Source organism: Balaenoptera physalus (genome assembly GCF_965194825.1).
Source record: "Balaenoptera physalus genome assembly, chromosome: 14".
In the NCBI taxonomy this organism is placed as follows: Eukaryota; Metazoa; Chordata; class Mammalia; order Artiodactyla; family Balaenopteridae; genus Balaenoptera; species Balaenoptera physalus.
Genome location: NC_138893.1, coordinates 12316712 through 12333804, shown reverse-complemented (window position 1 = coordinate 12333804; position 17093 = coordinate 12316712). Strand labels below are relative to the sequence as shown.

The 17093-nt window shown below is 45.8% G+C and overlaps 1 protein-coding gene across 3 annotated transcripts in view; it reads right to left on the bottom strand.

The window, feature by feature from the left end:
• PCNX2 (pecanex 2) overlaps positions 1 to 17093 on the bottom strand; it is a 291197-nt gene that overhangs the window by 50563 nt on the left and 223541 nt on the right. For all 3 annotated transcript variants that reach the window (XM_082422950.1, XM_082422951.1, XM_082422952.1), the window contains one exon: positions 16603 to 16818. In XM_082422950.1, the coding sequence (XP_082279076.1) occupies positions 16603 to 16818 (216 nt within the window). The remainder of the gene's footprint in view (positions 1 to 16602; positions 16819 to 17093) is intronic.

Sequence of the window (17093 nt, the reverse complement as noted above, 5' to 3'; positions counted from 1 at the left end):
CTGCTTATTTACATATCTACAAACTTTTATTATATGCTGGCTATTGTTGATGTTATAGTATTGACAGTCTGGACTGTTTTTTTTTTTCTTCCTTTAGAGAGAGTTATGTTCTGTTAATGAGTCAATTTATTTGCACGTCAGCTTGTCAGATTGATCCTTTTGAAACTTGTTTTTAATCTTTGTTTGGAAATGTCTACAGTAGCCCTTATTCTAGGGTGAGAATATCTTTAACCCTAAAGCTTGGTCTTTCTGGAGCTCAGCTGAATTCCTGGGATGTTCAGCCAGGTCTCTCCACTGGCTAATTGGAATGTCTACATCTCTCAGCACAATATGGCCTCTGTCATCTCTATTTAGCTCACCTCACCAGTTACTGTTCTCTGTCAGGTCTTGATTATACACGCTCTTGCCACACAAAAGCAGGTTAATATTCATTCAATCACTAAAGGGGATCCCTATACTGATTTCTGTAGCTCCTTATCTGTGAAATTCACTCCTGCCTAGTACTCTGATCCACAAAGTCCAGCTACTTAGCAGCCCAGAATTCTGATTCTACCTCCCTAGCTAAACAAGACCACTGTGCTCTCTTTGGGTTCCACCTCCCTGTTACTACAGATAAGAAAGTGCCTCTGGGAAGAAAGCAGGGACAATTGTGGGAGCTCACTTTGTATGCTTCCCCTCTTTCAATGATCAGAGCCTTGCACTGTCTATTGTTCAATATCTGAAAACAGTTGATTAATATGTTTTTTCCAGCTTTATCATTGTTTGTGGCAGGGAGGATATTCCAATACTGGCTACTCCGTCTTGGCCAAAAGAAAAAGTCTCTGAATCCTTTTACATGTCTTTTGAAACTTAATGCAAACATGAAACCTGTCCCTACACCCACTTCCACACCATTCATTTTTCCTGGGATCCCATCTCATTATTCACCATGCCTGGTACTTAGTAGGTGATAACAAGGTGGCTGGCGGAATGATCGAAGGAATAGCTGGATGAACAAATGAAAGAATTCTTATCCAGATCACTATATTACAGGCAACAGACACCCTATTGAGAAAATACATAGCAGATACAACAGACTCTTGTTACATTACAGGAGGAAGATAAAGACAGGCAATGCTTAAACTAAGCCTCTCTATAGAACCCATGCGTGAGATGACCGTAATACATCAGAGATGAAAAACTGCAACCTTCAAATAAAAATGTACACGCAGAACTGTCAGGGTAACAGTCTATGAACTAGGAGTCAAGATCAGGAAGGGGAGAGCACGCAGGTTGCTGTAACATAAAGTGAAACGGTGAAGAGCTGATCCCAGGTCTTAGGATTCCACTCATCTCTCTCCAAGACCTCATTGCTTTGGGTCTTAGCTGAAAGCACTCTTTTTTAAACATTTCAGGGATCTCTTTGCTCATTCTGTAATATAAAACTCTTATTCCCTCTGGGAAAGATGTACAGAAGTACACAGGTGAAACACAAGCAGTGAGTAATTCAGATCGCAAGCTCTGGGGCACCCAGAGTGAGTAACGAACCACCACTGCGTCCTAACTGAGCCACCTACTGGGACCCCGGGACTGCGGGCATTAAGACTCCAGGGGTGGGGGAGGTCTCATCCCACCCCAATGGCACAATAAACAACACTGGTTTACTGCTAGTTAATAATATGATTTGGGAAGAAACGCTCTTCCAGTGAGAGGAGTAATAGATCTCACAAAGGAGAAGCATAAAGGGGGACCTTCACCTCAAATAGATTAGCAAAACTGTTTAAATGACATGCCTTGAGGGTTTTTTTTTTCCCTCCTTCCTTTTTCTCCATCCAGGTCAAGCATTTTATCGTGTTGGGCTGACGCCAGCGTTGTTTGTTTGTTTGTTTTACATCAAACTGGAAGGAGTGTGTGTGTATTTATGAGTACATGAGATGATGCAGAATTTGGATTTCTACCATCTGAAGGAAATAAGTTAGCACCATCCTCTGTGAGAAGCAGGGGCTCATTTCTACACTGATAAGAGGACGGTTGAGGAAGGGGTTTGCTGTGAAGGACTGCTAGGCTTGGTAGAGACATTGTAACTGCCTGAGGTTTTTAATAAATACTCAGTTCAGATAGGTCTTGGTGCCTTTTCTTAGGAACAAAAGATTCATAGTCGGGTTCACATTGTAAAAGAATATGAAAATAATGAAACCCATTCATGTCTGCAAAGGCATTAATTTTGCTGTTCACATGCAAATCAGGCCCATATCCTTCTCAGAGAGGCTCCCTGGGTTTAGAGCACATTCCCTCCAAAGGGAAGACCAGAGGTCTGCTGCCCCTACACTGTGACCTTTCCCGGATGGCTGTCTCTGGAGTTTCCATGGAAGTGAACTCTTGGCACCTTTCATGTTGCTGTGTTCTCATGGCCTAAGTCAATGGGACATAGAAGGCATTCAATAACCATTTTTAAAATGAATTTTGAGAGACTTCCCTGGTGGTCCAGTGGTTAAGAATCTGCCTTCCAATGCAGGGGACGTGGGTTCGATCCCTGGTCAGGGAAGTAAGATCCCACATGTCACAGGGCAACTCAGCCCACGCGCCGCAACTAGAGAGCCCGTGCGCCACAACTAGAGAGAAGCCCGTATGCCACAATGAAGAGCCTGCGCGCCACAACAAAGATCCCGTGTCCTGCAACTAAGTCCTGATGCAGCGAAATAAATAGATAAATAAATAAATAAATATTTAAAATGAATTTTAAGAGTATCTTGGCGTCTTTTCATCCTAATAGATGAGCGTGCCTCATGAAAGCTGTGAAAAATGAGTGTCTGAACTGACAGTGTGTCTAGTAGATCCCAGATACTTTGCACACAGGATATGCATCAATTTCCAGAGTGCAGCCAAAATGCGGGGCAGCCATTGCGGCTGTGCGAGGCAACCCTCTCCTGGCTACCTGACCCTTTCCTCCTCCCTCTCCCTGTTGCCGAAGGGGCAAGACTGCCCCCCTTTAAGCACCACTGGCCATCCTTACCAGTGACTGGCCAGGCCTGGCTTATTTATTCATACTAAATTCCAAAAAGGAATGAAATCCATTTAAAAAGGCAGACACAGGGGCTTCCCTGGTGGCGCAGTGGTTGAGAATCCGCCTGCTAATGCAGGGGACATGGGTTCGAGCCCTGGTCCGGGATGATCCCACATGCTGCAGAGCAACTAAGCCCGTGCGCCACAACTACTGAGCCTGCGCTCTAGAGCCTGCGAGCCACAACTACTGAGCCCGCACACCACAACTACTGAAGCCCGCGTGCCTAGAGCCCGTGTTCCGCAACAAGAGAAGCCACCACGATGAGAAGCCCGTGCACCACAACGAAGAGCAGCCCCTGCTCACGCAACTAGAGAAAGCCCGCGCACACAGGAACGAAGACCCAACGCAGCCGAAAGTAATAAATAAACAAATAATAAAAAGGCATACACAGTATAAAAGCAAATGATAAAATTTAAGTGACAATGGGGACAGGAAAAATATAATGAAGCCAGAAGGATGTCAAGAGACCTTCACTTCATTCTATGATGTCCTATATATTTGCTAAAGGTGGGCCACTGATTTCACTCAGGCTTTCTAGCAAGCAATGTAGAAAGATAACTTGAGGAGTGTCTCGTGTCCTTAAGACAAAAACAAAATAATTGCTTGGAAGGATCATAGCTATTTCTGGCTAAGACACCAGAAAGGTGACATCCCCAGGACCCTCATAAGAGAGAACATTGTACAATATGGTGACCATCATCCTTCTCAGCATTGCATGGCAGGTACAATCACAATGTTCCAGAGCTGTTCTAATATGGCCAAAGTACAATTTAAAAAATTTCTATAGGTGGCCAAAATAATTCAGCTTTAGGTATGTGGTTTTCCAGAGGTCTGGTGTCACCCAAGGGTAGATTGTGGAGATGCAGGAGGACTGAGAGAACTTCACACCTTTCAGGAAATCCTTGATATGGCTCATTTCTCTCCACCTAGTTTTTTATTTATTTTTTATTTTTTAAAATTTTTTGGCCGCGCTGTGCACCATGCGGGATCTTAGTTCCCAGACCAGGGATCAAACCTGCGCCTCCTGCAATGGGAGCACGGAGTCTTAAGCACTGGACCGCCGGGAAGGCCCCCTCTCCAGCTAATTTTGACGGTCACTGTGCATTGCGGGGCAGTGAATTTCAATGTCCTCTCTGACAAGCACAGGAGTGCAGCTATTCTGCGCGGCTGGTTAGCGTAGACACGCCTGCTTCAACGGTCCACCAAGCTGGAGGTAGAGGTGACATTCTCCTGGGAAAGCTGGGAAGCCAAAGGAGAACGTCTGTGCCATGTGAGAAACGAACGGCTGGCAAACCAAAGTCGGGGAGGTGCCTTCCTGGCTGGGAAGCCTGGGCCAGGATCCCTGAAGCGGGGAGGGGAGGCTCAGGCAGTCTGGCTGAAGTGGGAAGTTGAGTCCTATGGAGACATTTGAACTTCATTGTCTAGGTGACAGGTAGGCCACAGGGGTTTTTAAATCCCAAGGAAACAGGAAGAAAGTTGCACTTAAGAAGCCTTCCCCTACAGCCTTGGGGGAGTAAAGAGGAGAGACGGGAGATGGGGCCATCAGCCACCCCCAGTCCCATTTCAGGTGAAAAGCGCTGGGGACTGAGACCAGGGTCCAGGCTGTTTACCAAGAGGTCAGAGGAAATGATGGAGAGGAGGCGCCATCATGTGACGGGGACTTCAAAGGGATGCGTTAAAAATGGTCCCCTGAAGCAGCAAGGCTGCACTCAAAGAATGTCGGCTTGTTTACAACCTCCCAGCAAGGGCGGGCACATTAAAGCCCAAATGCACAACGTATTTTAAAGATTGGGCCTCCCAGCCCTACAGTTTTTCTCCTTATCTGATGTGCGCTGTCCCAAACACCCTGGCAACTGGATTCCACAGAAAACCCCAAATATCATCAACATTGTTATGTTTAGTTTTATCCACTAATAATGGCTTAAAATAACTGTACTAGAGATTTATTTGAGCTGAGTTTTCAAATGGCCACAGCCTTCTTCAGCCCAATGTGCCAGGCCGGTGTTTTCCGCATGCCAAGCAATGAGGTCACCAGGAGGGGCTGACAGAGAGCAGTTTAGATTACCCTGAAAGTACAAGCAGCCCCTGCTCATGAAGTGGAAGAGACGTAGGCATAGATACGGTTAAGCCAATGCTTTTCAAGCCTCAGGTGGGATTTACAGACACACACTTTGGGATGTGTGTTGGACTATTATTAAATAAAATGTATTTCCTTCTGAGGCCACAGGTAAGCTCGTTCCTGAATTGCTCAGGGCCACAAAAGGAGGAGGCCATCAGATATAGACATTGCTAAGTACAAAATAGTTCACTTCCCTGAACACTGGGACCTCACACAGCCCAGCGTGCGGTGCATGTTGGAAACACAAGATGTGAGAGACGGGGCTTAGCCCTGCGAGCGCTTCCTGGAGATGGTCTTCTTAGTGCCCCTCATAATACCGTAATACACGTCATAACGAGGACTTCCAGAACATTTTTCTTCAGGCTGGAGCTCTATCGTTACTTCTTGCTAGTTGGTTAGCTCAAGGGCCATTTCGTGACCAAATGAAATAATGTCAGAGAAAGCTGTTTAAAAGTTTTTGAAGGATTGTCATTTCTAGAAGGTCACGGTGGAATTTTTTCCCCAAAATTTCTCCTGCAGCTTCAATGTCATGGAGATGTCTTTCTCAGCCCTTCCTCCACCCCACGCTAGTTCTCTGGGACGGAATCTTAGAACATGAGCCTACAGGAACGTGCAGGTCATCTATCCCCAGCGACCTGCCCTGGGAGATGGCCCTGTATCTGCCAGACATCACCAGATTTAATTTCTGGAAAGAAATACTTATTATAACAATAGTCTGTTTATATGTAAAGCTGTCCCATTACACTTCCTACTTGCTAATTGCTAAACATCCATTTGATAATCACCCCCTTTAAATTAATCTAACCTTAAAGATGGAGAAATGGTCACAGAGCAGAACTAAAACAAGAAACAGGGTTGGCCTGTCGAGACACTGAATGAGTTTAGTTTTTTATTTTTTTACTGGACAATTTCTCCCCAGTCCCAATTTCCATTCCTTCGGCCACATTCGACCCGAGTGTCTTTTAAGTGTCACACTGAGAATCTAGGAGAAGTGTATTTGCTCAGTGTGCAGTGGAGGAAAAGTATGTTAAAACAGTTTACAGCATGTTTGATTTTGTGGAGATAGCAGAGGTTTTTTATTATAACAATTTTCTCTCCCAAGGAGCCTCAATTTGCTTTAAGATCTGTCCACAGGAATACAACTTCATCCATGACCTGTTCGGCAGGATAGATTTTTGAATGTGGTATAACAGTTTTTCTCAGAGAATTTTTATTTCAATACATCATCTATTTATGGGACACATACCAACTGAAAAAGTGACTTCTCAGATGGCATCTCACTGATTGCACACATCGACCTGGTTATGCAGACGTAATTTTTTCTACTAAAAATAAGGACACTGAGTCTTAAAAGCAACTTGTCCCGTAGAAGGGTCCGGTCTTTTGAATTTAAAAATCAGTATTTTCCCCTTATCACACAGTGTCTCATGAGCCTTGACCAATTACAAGCAAAAGTTCCCCGAATTTACTTTTTTCTACCAGCCCACAGGAGAAAATGAAATAAACAAAATCACGTAGTGCACAGGGAAACTTCCACTGGGCAGGTGTGAAGCGTAAGAAAAGTTGAAATATACATAATAATGATATCTGTGAATGACATGCTTCCCTCCATTCCTGTTCCATTTCCAGATGAGAAAACCAATGCACTCAACCTTCCTGAGCTGGCCCCTTTCTGATTAATATTTCATTCAAAGTTGTGTTATCTTGCTTTTCTCCCACAAACTTTTTTTGAGTGTTGAAAGTTAAAGTATGCAGACTCTGTTCATGTTCGCCAGGAAAGCCCCTCTCCTTTCCCAGACTTGCTATCTGGACAAGCAGGGCTTTGTCTTGTTCACTAACATGTCACACAATTTGAAAGGAAGAAAAATATGTGTTGAGGAATTCTGAGTGGAGAACCTATTACTTCATGGGTGAAGTTTGGAACCTAGGGACTTAACAGCTTCCTCAAGCTAGGTAGACAAAAGAAGTAAAGACTTGCTAATGACCTAGATGTTGCCATAGAGAAGACAGCATTCTAGCTAGTTCCAAGATTAGTGAGAGGTAGGGCTCTACGTGGATTAGCCAGTTAGGATAAGCATTTGGGTTGGATTAACTTTAGATAAGATTAGGTTACACAGATATTTTTTAAATGTCCCCGCAGGCTGGTGATTATGGGCTGTTAGCCTAACTATGAAATGGCTGATAACATTTCACACAGACAGGAACATATATCTCCTTTTTTTTGGATATTTTCCAGACCCAATGGTAATGTGGGGTTATGTTCTGATAACTAACTATGCCTCTGCTTTCCATGTTCCTTCTGCAGGAGCCGACCAGCTTTCACGCTTCCTAAGGCAGTTGGCAGTTCAAGAAACTGAGCTGCTAAAAGAGGTGGTGCCATATTAACACTTAGGAGCATATTCAGGTGAAAGTTTTATTTTTGAATTTCAACAGCCAAAAAATGGTTACTCGTTCTTTTTCCCATATTCTCTCCTTATTTATCTTTCCTTCCTTCCCTCCTCCCTCCTCTCTCCCTCCACCCCTCCCTCCCTCCCTTCTTTCTTCCTTCCTTCCTCCCTCCCTCCAAGGCAGAGGGGTTTACTACAAAGGTCATGGACTTCGGAGTCTGCCACATCTAGGCGTTTACCCCTCTGCCACCACCGGTGACTTTGCGGCCTTGGGCAACTTACTAAATCTCATTCACCCAATTATGTCATGTCTGAAAGAGAGATAATACCTACTTGCTGTATAGACTGCTTATGAAGAATATTCTGATAATATACGCAAAGGGCTTACTATGGTACCTGGCACATAATAGGTGCTCAAGAAACTTCAGACTGTCTCTCCTTCCTCCCTCAACCATCCTTTACCGGGCATCCCTCCATGAGACCGTCAGTGCACGGGGAGAGGGGTAGGAGGCCCAGCCTTCGAGGGTCTCACAGCCTGTTAGAACCTGGCTTAGTCAATTTTTCATAGCCTGCAGGAATAAAACCTGAATGTACAAACTGTGCGAGAACACTGAAAGTAAACTGGCTTTGGTTGTCAAGTGATTACTTATTGCTTTGTTATCAACAAACACTGACTGACTGCCCACCATGTGTGGCCGCGGGCTGAGCATCTGGTCCTGATAGCAAAGATTCACAATCTACACATACAAACACCTAAAAACAAACGTTATTTTCACCGACGCCCCTTTGTTTTAAATAAAAGGACAGAGTAATCTGCATTGGTTATGTTTTCTTGTTTGAACTAGGATATGAACAAAAACTGGAAATATTTGATCACCTGGGAACGTAGAAAATATATACAAATGCAGTACCATTCATTGCAAGGAAATACTGAGAAATGAATAAATCAGCAGAGAAAAAATGTAGTCGCACAAATAATAGAAGAGGTAAATGTCCACATAACACGATGCATATCTGGTATCATTTTTCTTGAGTGTTCCAAAAACCCACTTTATCAAATGACTCTTAAATATATATGTATTTATTATATGTAATACAATAAATAAATATATGTGATATATATATATGTCTGTATATATAAATACACATAATTTCCTAAGATCTCCCCTAAGATGATTTTTGGAAAACAGATCTTACTGTGATAAAAACGTAGCAGTCCTATACTAACAAGGATATCGAAGGCTGCAGGCGTATCTACATGCATAAATAAATTTCATTTCAGCAGCCTCGAAACTTTCCACGCACGTGACGCAGCCTCAGATGACAGAATCCGCTTCATCGTCCCAGGAGAAAATATTGTTTCACTGCAGCTCAAGCCATTTGCGCAGGGAGCCCTGCAGTCGAATTCCCACACCGTTCTAGAAGTTACATTTTCTGACCCCATCGTAATCATCACCTCATCCGCACCGAGGCCACAAACCCTTGAAATTCTTTCTCTGTGCCCCCCTGGGACTCATGATACATTTCCCAGCTTTTCTGAACGTCCTCCCCTCTCTTCTAGGCGCTCGGCTGGAAGGATGGCCCCCCCTGCTCCCCAGGGGGTCTGCAGTGCTCCCCAGTGGGACGCACTGCTTTTAACACGCCTCCCAGGAGTACTTCCAGCTGATGCTTTCAGGGGACACACTGGACCTGCCCCACCCTCTCTCGCTGACATCCTCTACAGCCCCTCTAGGTTATGTCCAGTCCTTCTGTGAAGATGTTGGCTCTGGCTCGCTGTCACTCTGCAACATAGCTCCTGCCATCACTCTTGGGACTTCAGTATCCATCGAGATGCTCCTTCCGACATCCTGGCCTGATCGCCACCCTCCGATGATCTCACCTTCCACCCGACCTCAGCCACTCATTTCCACGACCGTAACCCTGGACCCGGATTCCCCCAAAGTGCTTCCCCTCTGTAAATATCTGCTCCAAACCTCCTAATCTCCAGCAACTGCCTCCTCTCTTTCCAGCTCATTTCCTTTACCCTTTCAACTTCAACCATCCTGGTACCCTCCCCAGATCCAGGAAGTCTTCTCCCCAGGTGGTATTTCCACCTCTCTCACACCCTCCCTCCCCTTCTTTCTCAGCTTACATTCCACGGCCAGGCATCAAAATCACTATCATACCCTTGTCCTTGCCTTCACGACACTCATCTGGCTCAACCCCAACCCTGATTAACTCCACCTCTGCCCTCCACACCTGCACCCATGAAGCTGGATGTGGCTTAGAGAAAAATACGAGCAATCTTAACGAGTCTTCTTTTAAAGTCATGATCGCTGATCTCAAGTGCGCTCTTCATGCTGGGGATGGACTGCTTCCCTACCCCATCCTCCTCCCGTGCTCACGCCTTTTCTTTAATGCCCCACCACGGGTTCCATCCTCCCAGCCCTTCGGATTCCATCACCTGCCATCACAGCAAGCCCTCCTCTACCCTTGGCCTGAAATTCCTCCACGCCGCTTCATCGTCACAGAAATGCTTCTGACGCCCAATCCGATCCTCAGCTGGTGGGCTAACGCTTAGGCATGCCCGCCTTGCCTGTGGCGACCCTGTGCCAGCAGGAAGCCAGCAGCTACTTAACATCCCCCCTTGACACCAGCCGTGGCTCCAGGCACTGGGCTGTCTACCAGCAACACCTATTCCCCGGGAGGAAATTATGTCCAACTCCAGCAGGGAGAAGTCCAACTGTCCCCCAGGGATGATATGGTGGAAGCATTTTATATCTCCTGGACTGATGGGCCGTCAGAGCTGGAGAGAACTTATAATCACACCGAGGCTTTGATGAAGGAATTGAGACTCTGAGAAGCCAAGTCGCGTGTGTGCCCAGTTGAACATCCTGACCTAAAGTGGAGTTTTCTGTGCAACGGGGAAAACGATATGGAACGTTTGCAAGGCTATACAAGTGACTGAAGGCATTACACCCCAGTTACTTAGTGTTTAGTAAACCAAATGAACACCATAGTACAAATTTCAAACAAATACCCGAAAGGAAGAATGTAAAGACAGGAAATGGTCAGGTAGAAAGAGAAGTTAAGAGAGTCGTGTGGGTTTGCCCAACTCTACCACTAAGTAGCTGTGAGCCTCGGATAAGAATTCATCTCTGGGAGCCTGGATTTCCCCATTAGTTAAATGGGAGGAAGTGTTGGGATTATGGCTGTTCTGAGGGTAGAGGTCACCTGCACAGGTGAGAGAGTGCTTTGTAGGTCATAAAGGATTCCCTGCAATGCCCTTATTTTTGCTCCTATTCTCGGTTCTTCTCTTCTTCATTTCTAAAGACAGTATTCAAGTTGCCTGACTCCTCTTGCTGGCAGCTCTGTTCTCCTCATTCATGTTTCTCCTCTTTTAGAGAAATAAGCCATCAACCTAGGTCACCTGGGTGACTAACAGAGAACAGACATGGACCGAACAGATAATCAGTTCTCACTTTCCCTTCTTTCTGTGCCCACCTACTCGGATGATGGTTAAATGGGTTTTCCAATCCAACAGATTCCATTTCTTTTGCAAAGGCTTGAACTTGGTGCCCCTCACACTGTGGACCTTCTAAAGTGCATTATCCATTTCCTTGACTTAGATTTAAAGCCAGTGATTCATTTGCCAGCTCTTGAATGGTTTCCTTCAAGGCTCTCTGGTTGGGTAAATACAAGGGATACTCATAAGCCCAAGAGCGGCAGTACAATCCTGTTTCATTACATGCTCAGCAACAAAAAATTGTACTTCTATTCTGGGATGCATGGGCCAAAAGGAGGAGAATAGAAGAACGTGGCTTCTTTGCTTGTATTCTTGATTTGAATCTGTATCAATCATTCACGATAGTACCATCCAGTGGAAATAGGATGTGCCGTGAACCCTGATCAATCTTTTGGGCTACCCAGGATCTAAGCCCCTGTTCTGTTTGGAAACTACCCACAGTGCCGGAGACCAGCTAACTGTTCACCAAACCTTTTTACTTTTTCTCCTGGGTACTCAGCTAGACAACATTTCTCTTACATTGGGTTGGCCGAAAAGTTCGTTCGGGTTTTTCCATACGATGTTATACCCGAACGAACTTTTCGGCCAACCCAATAGTTGTGTCAATTCTGGACAACAGAATTTAAGAGCGAATGATGCATCCCAGGTTCAGAACTGGCCCATAACGATCTTCCATGCAATCCTCCACTCTGCCAGCTTGACACTGAAGCCCAGGGTGACCCCGAAAGCAGTGCTCTAGGGAATAGGCGGAACTTCTATTGGCCAAGATCCCTGGCAGCGTGGAATGGAGGCATCCCCTCACCCCACCACCTCCTCTCACTGATTGGACTCTGTGTGAATGCAAAACAAACCTCTACTGTGTCAGCCCCTGAGATCTGGGACTCAACTATTCCAGCAACTAGCAGGACATCGACCCATGTACCCATGTTACAAGTCTCGGCGAGAGGGAGTCGTCACCTCCTACTACAGGCACTGAAAAGTCAAGACCCTCTTTGTCCTCCTCTCCTTTGCATCTAGAGCACATGTGTGTGATCTCAGCATCTCATCCATCAGACGCACCCACACCAGATGTGGACGAATGAGCTAGTGACACAAAGAAGCAGGGCTCGTGTGGAAAGCGTTCTGGGAGGGAGGCGGTGGCAGAGGCCATTCATCCTGTTTTGGGGGCAGAAGTGGTACCAGCAGTAGCATCCAATATCCAGGATCATGATGTCAGTGACGTGAGGGCAGTGCTGGGTCCACCAGCTGACGTGCCACCCCTTCACAGGCTCAGCGCTGCCGTGTGATCTCAGGCTCTCGTGTGAGAGCCACCAAGCCTGCTTCCCCAGCCATCTCAGCAAGTCTGTGCCCTGGGTAATAGCTTCCAATAAACCCTTCTCCTGCTTCAATTAGCCAGAGATGATTTCTGTCATTTGCAACTAAAAATTCCTATGGATACAAATGCATCCCTTTCAGTGAGAGAACGACAGATGGACCTTCTTGCTCCCTGGACTTGCGGAGGCTTCCTCTAGGGTGTACTGTTCGTTTCCTGAGTCAGAGCTGACTTGTGCAGGGAGCAGCTCGTCTGTTCACTGGTGGCTTTGGTACGCTTCAGGACAGAGGTCTAACGCATCTGTATTTTGACTGCCCCAGGTTGTGCTGAAGGAGGTGAAAATGTGACCAAAATAAAGCCTGCTATTTGGGAAAATGGGAAAACGGAAAGAAAAGTGAAGTCCTAAAAATATATCTTGCAGAAATACCCAAAGAGGAAAAAGAAAATAAGATCTTCCCTGGGAATACGGTACTGGATGGTGCAAAGAGATAGAAAACAGAACGGGTTTTTTAGGTCAACTGGTTTCTTCCTGCAACAAAAGCATAATTTAGATTTCATCAAGGTGTATGACCTCTCAATAGCCGTGTGTTCCAAACTCCAGTAGAACTAGGCCAAGAAAAAGGTATTGAACAAGAGTGAGGGGTATCGGGGCAGGCTTTTTTTCTCAAGACTTCATTCCTGGGCAATCACTTTGCACGATCACTGCCTCTGTCTTGTGCCCAACACATCTATGTTGGTCCCCAGCTTCCTTCCATATTTCACCCAGTGACGTTTCTGGAGTCTGGTATGCTGTTATAAGATTGGCCCCCAGTGGCTCATGCAGTGTGACAGGGCCCCTTTTCTACCACCTGAGTCTGAGCTGTATTTGGGATTGGCTGGGGCTGATGAAAGACGGTAGGGGTGACTTGGTGCCTGTCCTTGGAGGCTGGGCCGTAAGAGGCCTTGCAGTGTTTGTGTTCCCCCCTTTGGAGCCCGGAGACCACCTAGCTGTGAAGATGCTTCATCCCGCCCATTGGAGGCTGAGCGGCACCAAGGGGCCAGGGCCGGTAGCCAGCCCTAGACAGGAATGGTTAAGCCAAAAAAGAAAACAATTCGTACGAGGTGAGACCAAAACGTTCACTGTGGTAGATTAAAAACCCCTACTCTATTGGTGGGAATATAAATTGGTACAGCCACTAAGGAAAACTATATGGAGGTTCCTTAAAAAACTAAAAGTACAGCTACCATATGATCCAGCAATCCCACTCCTGAGCATGTATCTGGACAAAACTATAATTCAAAAATATCTAAGCATCCCAATGTTCATATCAGCACTATTCACAACAGCCAAGACATGGAAACAACCTAAATGTCCATCGACAGATAAATGGATAAAGAAGGTGTGGTACATATATACAGTGGAATACTACTCAGCCATCAAAAAGAATGAAATAATGCCTTTTGCAGTGACATGGATGCAACTAGAGGTTATCATACTAAGTGAAGTAAGTCAGACAGAAAGACAAATACCGTATGATATCACTTATATGTGGAATCTAAAATATGGCACGAGTGAACTTACCTATCAAACAGAAACAGACTCACAGACGTAGAGAACAGACTTGTGGTTGCCAAGGGGGAGGGGGGGAAGGAGAGGGAGGGACTGGGAGTTTGGGGTTAGTAGATGCAAACTATTACATTTAGAATGGATGGACAACAAGGTCCTCCTGTAGAGCACAGGGAACTATATTCAATATCCTGGGATAAACCATAATGGAAAAGAATGTAAAAAAGAATGTATATATGTGTATTACTGAGTCATTTTACTGTACAGCAGAAATTAGCATAACATTGTAAATCAACTATACATCAATAAAAATTTTTTTTTTAAAAAGAACCCCTGTTGGTGATGAGGAGCTGCCAGACAACGTACTGCAGACTTCTAGAATCTAATTAACTTTGAGCCCTTCGATTCAAAGACGGGTTAAGTTTGCAAAAAAAGCTGTAAGCCACATAGAACTTGTGCTATAACAATAACTCAGATTTAACTCAGCGAACCTTAAAAGTTCTTCCTTTGAATTCCGGGAAAAATAGAAAGCTCTCAAAATAGGCAATTCTATTGCACTATTGCACCAGAGACACTTAATTTCCACCACCTTTCGTGGCATTTTCTGGCATTTGTGCAAAATGCCAGGGAAACATTGCCTCTCTTTTCTGTACAATCTGATCATTACTCCCTCAGCCCAAAAACCTTTTCCAAAATAAGCTCCCTAAATTAGATTCCTAGAATTTCTAAGGATGCACAAGAATCCTCTTTAGGTAATAGTTGTTAAAAAGTGAAGTAATGGCCATTTGTTCTTGGGTGAAAGGTGTCCTTTTGTCACTGTGAGGCTCTGGATGGCCATGACCTGACTCCTGTTTACCTTTCTAGCATTTTCTGTGACCCCTTCTTCCCAAAACACCTGGAAAACACATCTGGCTCCTTCGTGCCTCTTTGTCATCACACCAGCGGTTCCCTCCTCTCTGTTTCAACTGCAGCCCCTCCTCTGTCGAGCCGACCAGACTCCAGGTTGATTCCAGTGCCCCTTCTCTGGACCCCAAGCATCCCAGGTACAGTGCCACCTTAACACTCACCTCGCGGAGCCGTAATTGCCCATTGCGTGTCTGCCTTGCGACGAGGCTCCAAGCTCCTAAGGCGGGGCCTTCACTTCTGTACTCCAAGCACCTAAGCCAGTGCTTGACATACGAGCAGTGCTGAATAAATGTCTCCCAAGTGAATATTAGACTCATACGTCCAACTAGCTACCTGACATATTCACTTGGATGAATCAAGGGCATTTGAAAATATCCCAAATGGAGCTCTTGATTGCATCCTCAAATCCGGAAGCATTGCCCCTCATCCAGGCTTCCCAGTTTCAGTAAACGCACCTCTGTCCACCGGCACTCGACCTAGAAAGCGGGGAGAGGCTGCGCGCCCCCCCTTCCCTCACCCCAACACGTGGGCCTGCCCGGCCGCCTCCAAGCCCCCCAGCACGTCTGTGCCTCCGCCCTCTTCTCCTGCTGGGGCGACAACAGGACACTCCTAAGTGGTCCCCCCGTTTTTGCTTTCGTCCCCTCTGGTACCCTCTCCGCACGGCTACCAGAACGAGCTCTTCAAGTGCAAACCAGGTCAGTCATCCCCCTTTCCAGAACCCTCCATGGCTCCCCACTGTGCACAGAAAAAAAATGCAGCCCTTCCCCCCCTGGCCAGGAGGCCCCCGTGACCCGGCTTCCCACCCTCTCTGGTCAGGTCATTCCGCCCCGGTTGCTCCCGACTCAGACATTCAGCACTTCCCAGTTCTGGGCCTAGAACATTCTTCTTCCTGTTCTCCTCAGGATCCTGCCCTGACAATCCCATCTCATGTACCACCTCCTCACCCTCTGCAGTGATTTCGGTCACAGACCCTTATTCACCTCCTTATACCTTCTCTGCAAGCTGTGACTGCTTTGCTCATTTGTTTACTTGTTTATTTTCCACGTCATGAGGGTAACACTCAATTGAGGTCACGTGCCCATTGCATCCCCAGCATTAGAACATTGCCTGACACAGAGGGAGGGTTGTACTGGAGAAAGGCGTGTAGGAATGAAGGATAAACAAAGAACCCAGGAGACGGGCCCATGAGTACATCTGTGATACTGATCCCTGCGTGATCACGACACAACTGCAGCGTCTGATTCATGGAAAAAGCAGAGTCACACTTCCAAGATTCAGGCCAACTCAGTAACCACAGGGCAGTAAGCATTCATGTAGTGCCTGCATGTACGTGATCTCATTTAAATCACACAACGACTTTATGAGGCAGCCATTCTTCTTATTATTATCATTTTACAGATGATAAAAAAAAAAAAGCTAAGAGACACTAAATGACTCACCCACAATAGACCATGACACTCGTAACCCAAGGAACCAGGTTCCATATGGTCCACACCCTCTTATTGCTTCTGAGTTTTTCCCAGAAGGAATGAAACCAAAACTCTTGACTAGCTACTCTGAAGGTTTACACCAGACGTTTCACCTTATTATTACCTCAGATGACTGGGGTTTAGTTATATCCAAATACATGGAACAAAGTGATTATAGCAAGTTCCCTAATTCTCATTCTGTAGGACAGGCATTCCATTCTTCCTTTTTAAGGGTGACTTCTTATTAAAGCTTCCCATGATAATTAACTCAAATGACTGACTTCCGACAACTTCCGACAATAAAGAGATTCTTACCTCGGAATTCCAGTCCCCGAAGTTGAAAGGTGACAAGGCCATTGCCGATTTCAATCAGGTGAACGAAAGCATTGAGGTAATCTGAAGCCAATATAAAGCAATCGCCAGAGCTGTAGTTACCCCATCGGCCAAGGACGAGGTCTCCACAGAGGGACTCCTGGAGGGCCCTTGTCAAGTGTTCGTAAAAGATGGAATTGAGGTTGTTGCCATCGTTCCCTGAAGACAGGACGAGAAATAATATGCCCAGTGAGTCCGACTCCAACGTGCTTGACCTGGGAGACAGGTAGCTGTCACTTGATTAGGGGTGAATCAGATCTTCAGACACTTCGCCCGTCAGGGTGATGACAGCCTCCTATTTCTTCCCGCTATACTCTTTCTGGTCAATGTCATCTGCACAAATGGATTGAGTTCCCGTCTAAATGAGACACCTGACAAATTCCTACCTCCAACTGAGATCTCTGGCCTGGGCTCTCAACCCGTCTACTTCCTCA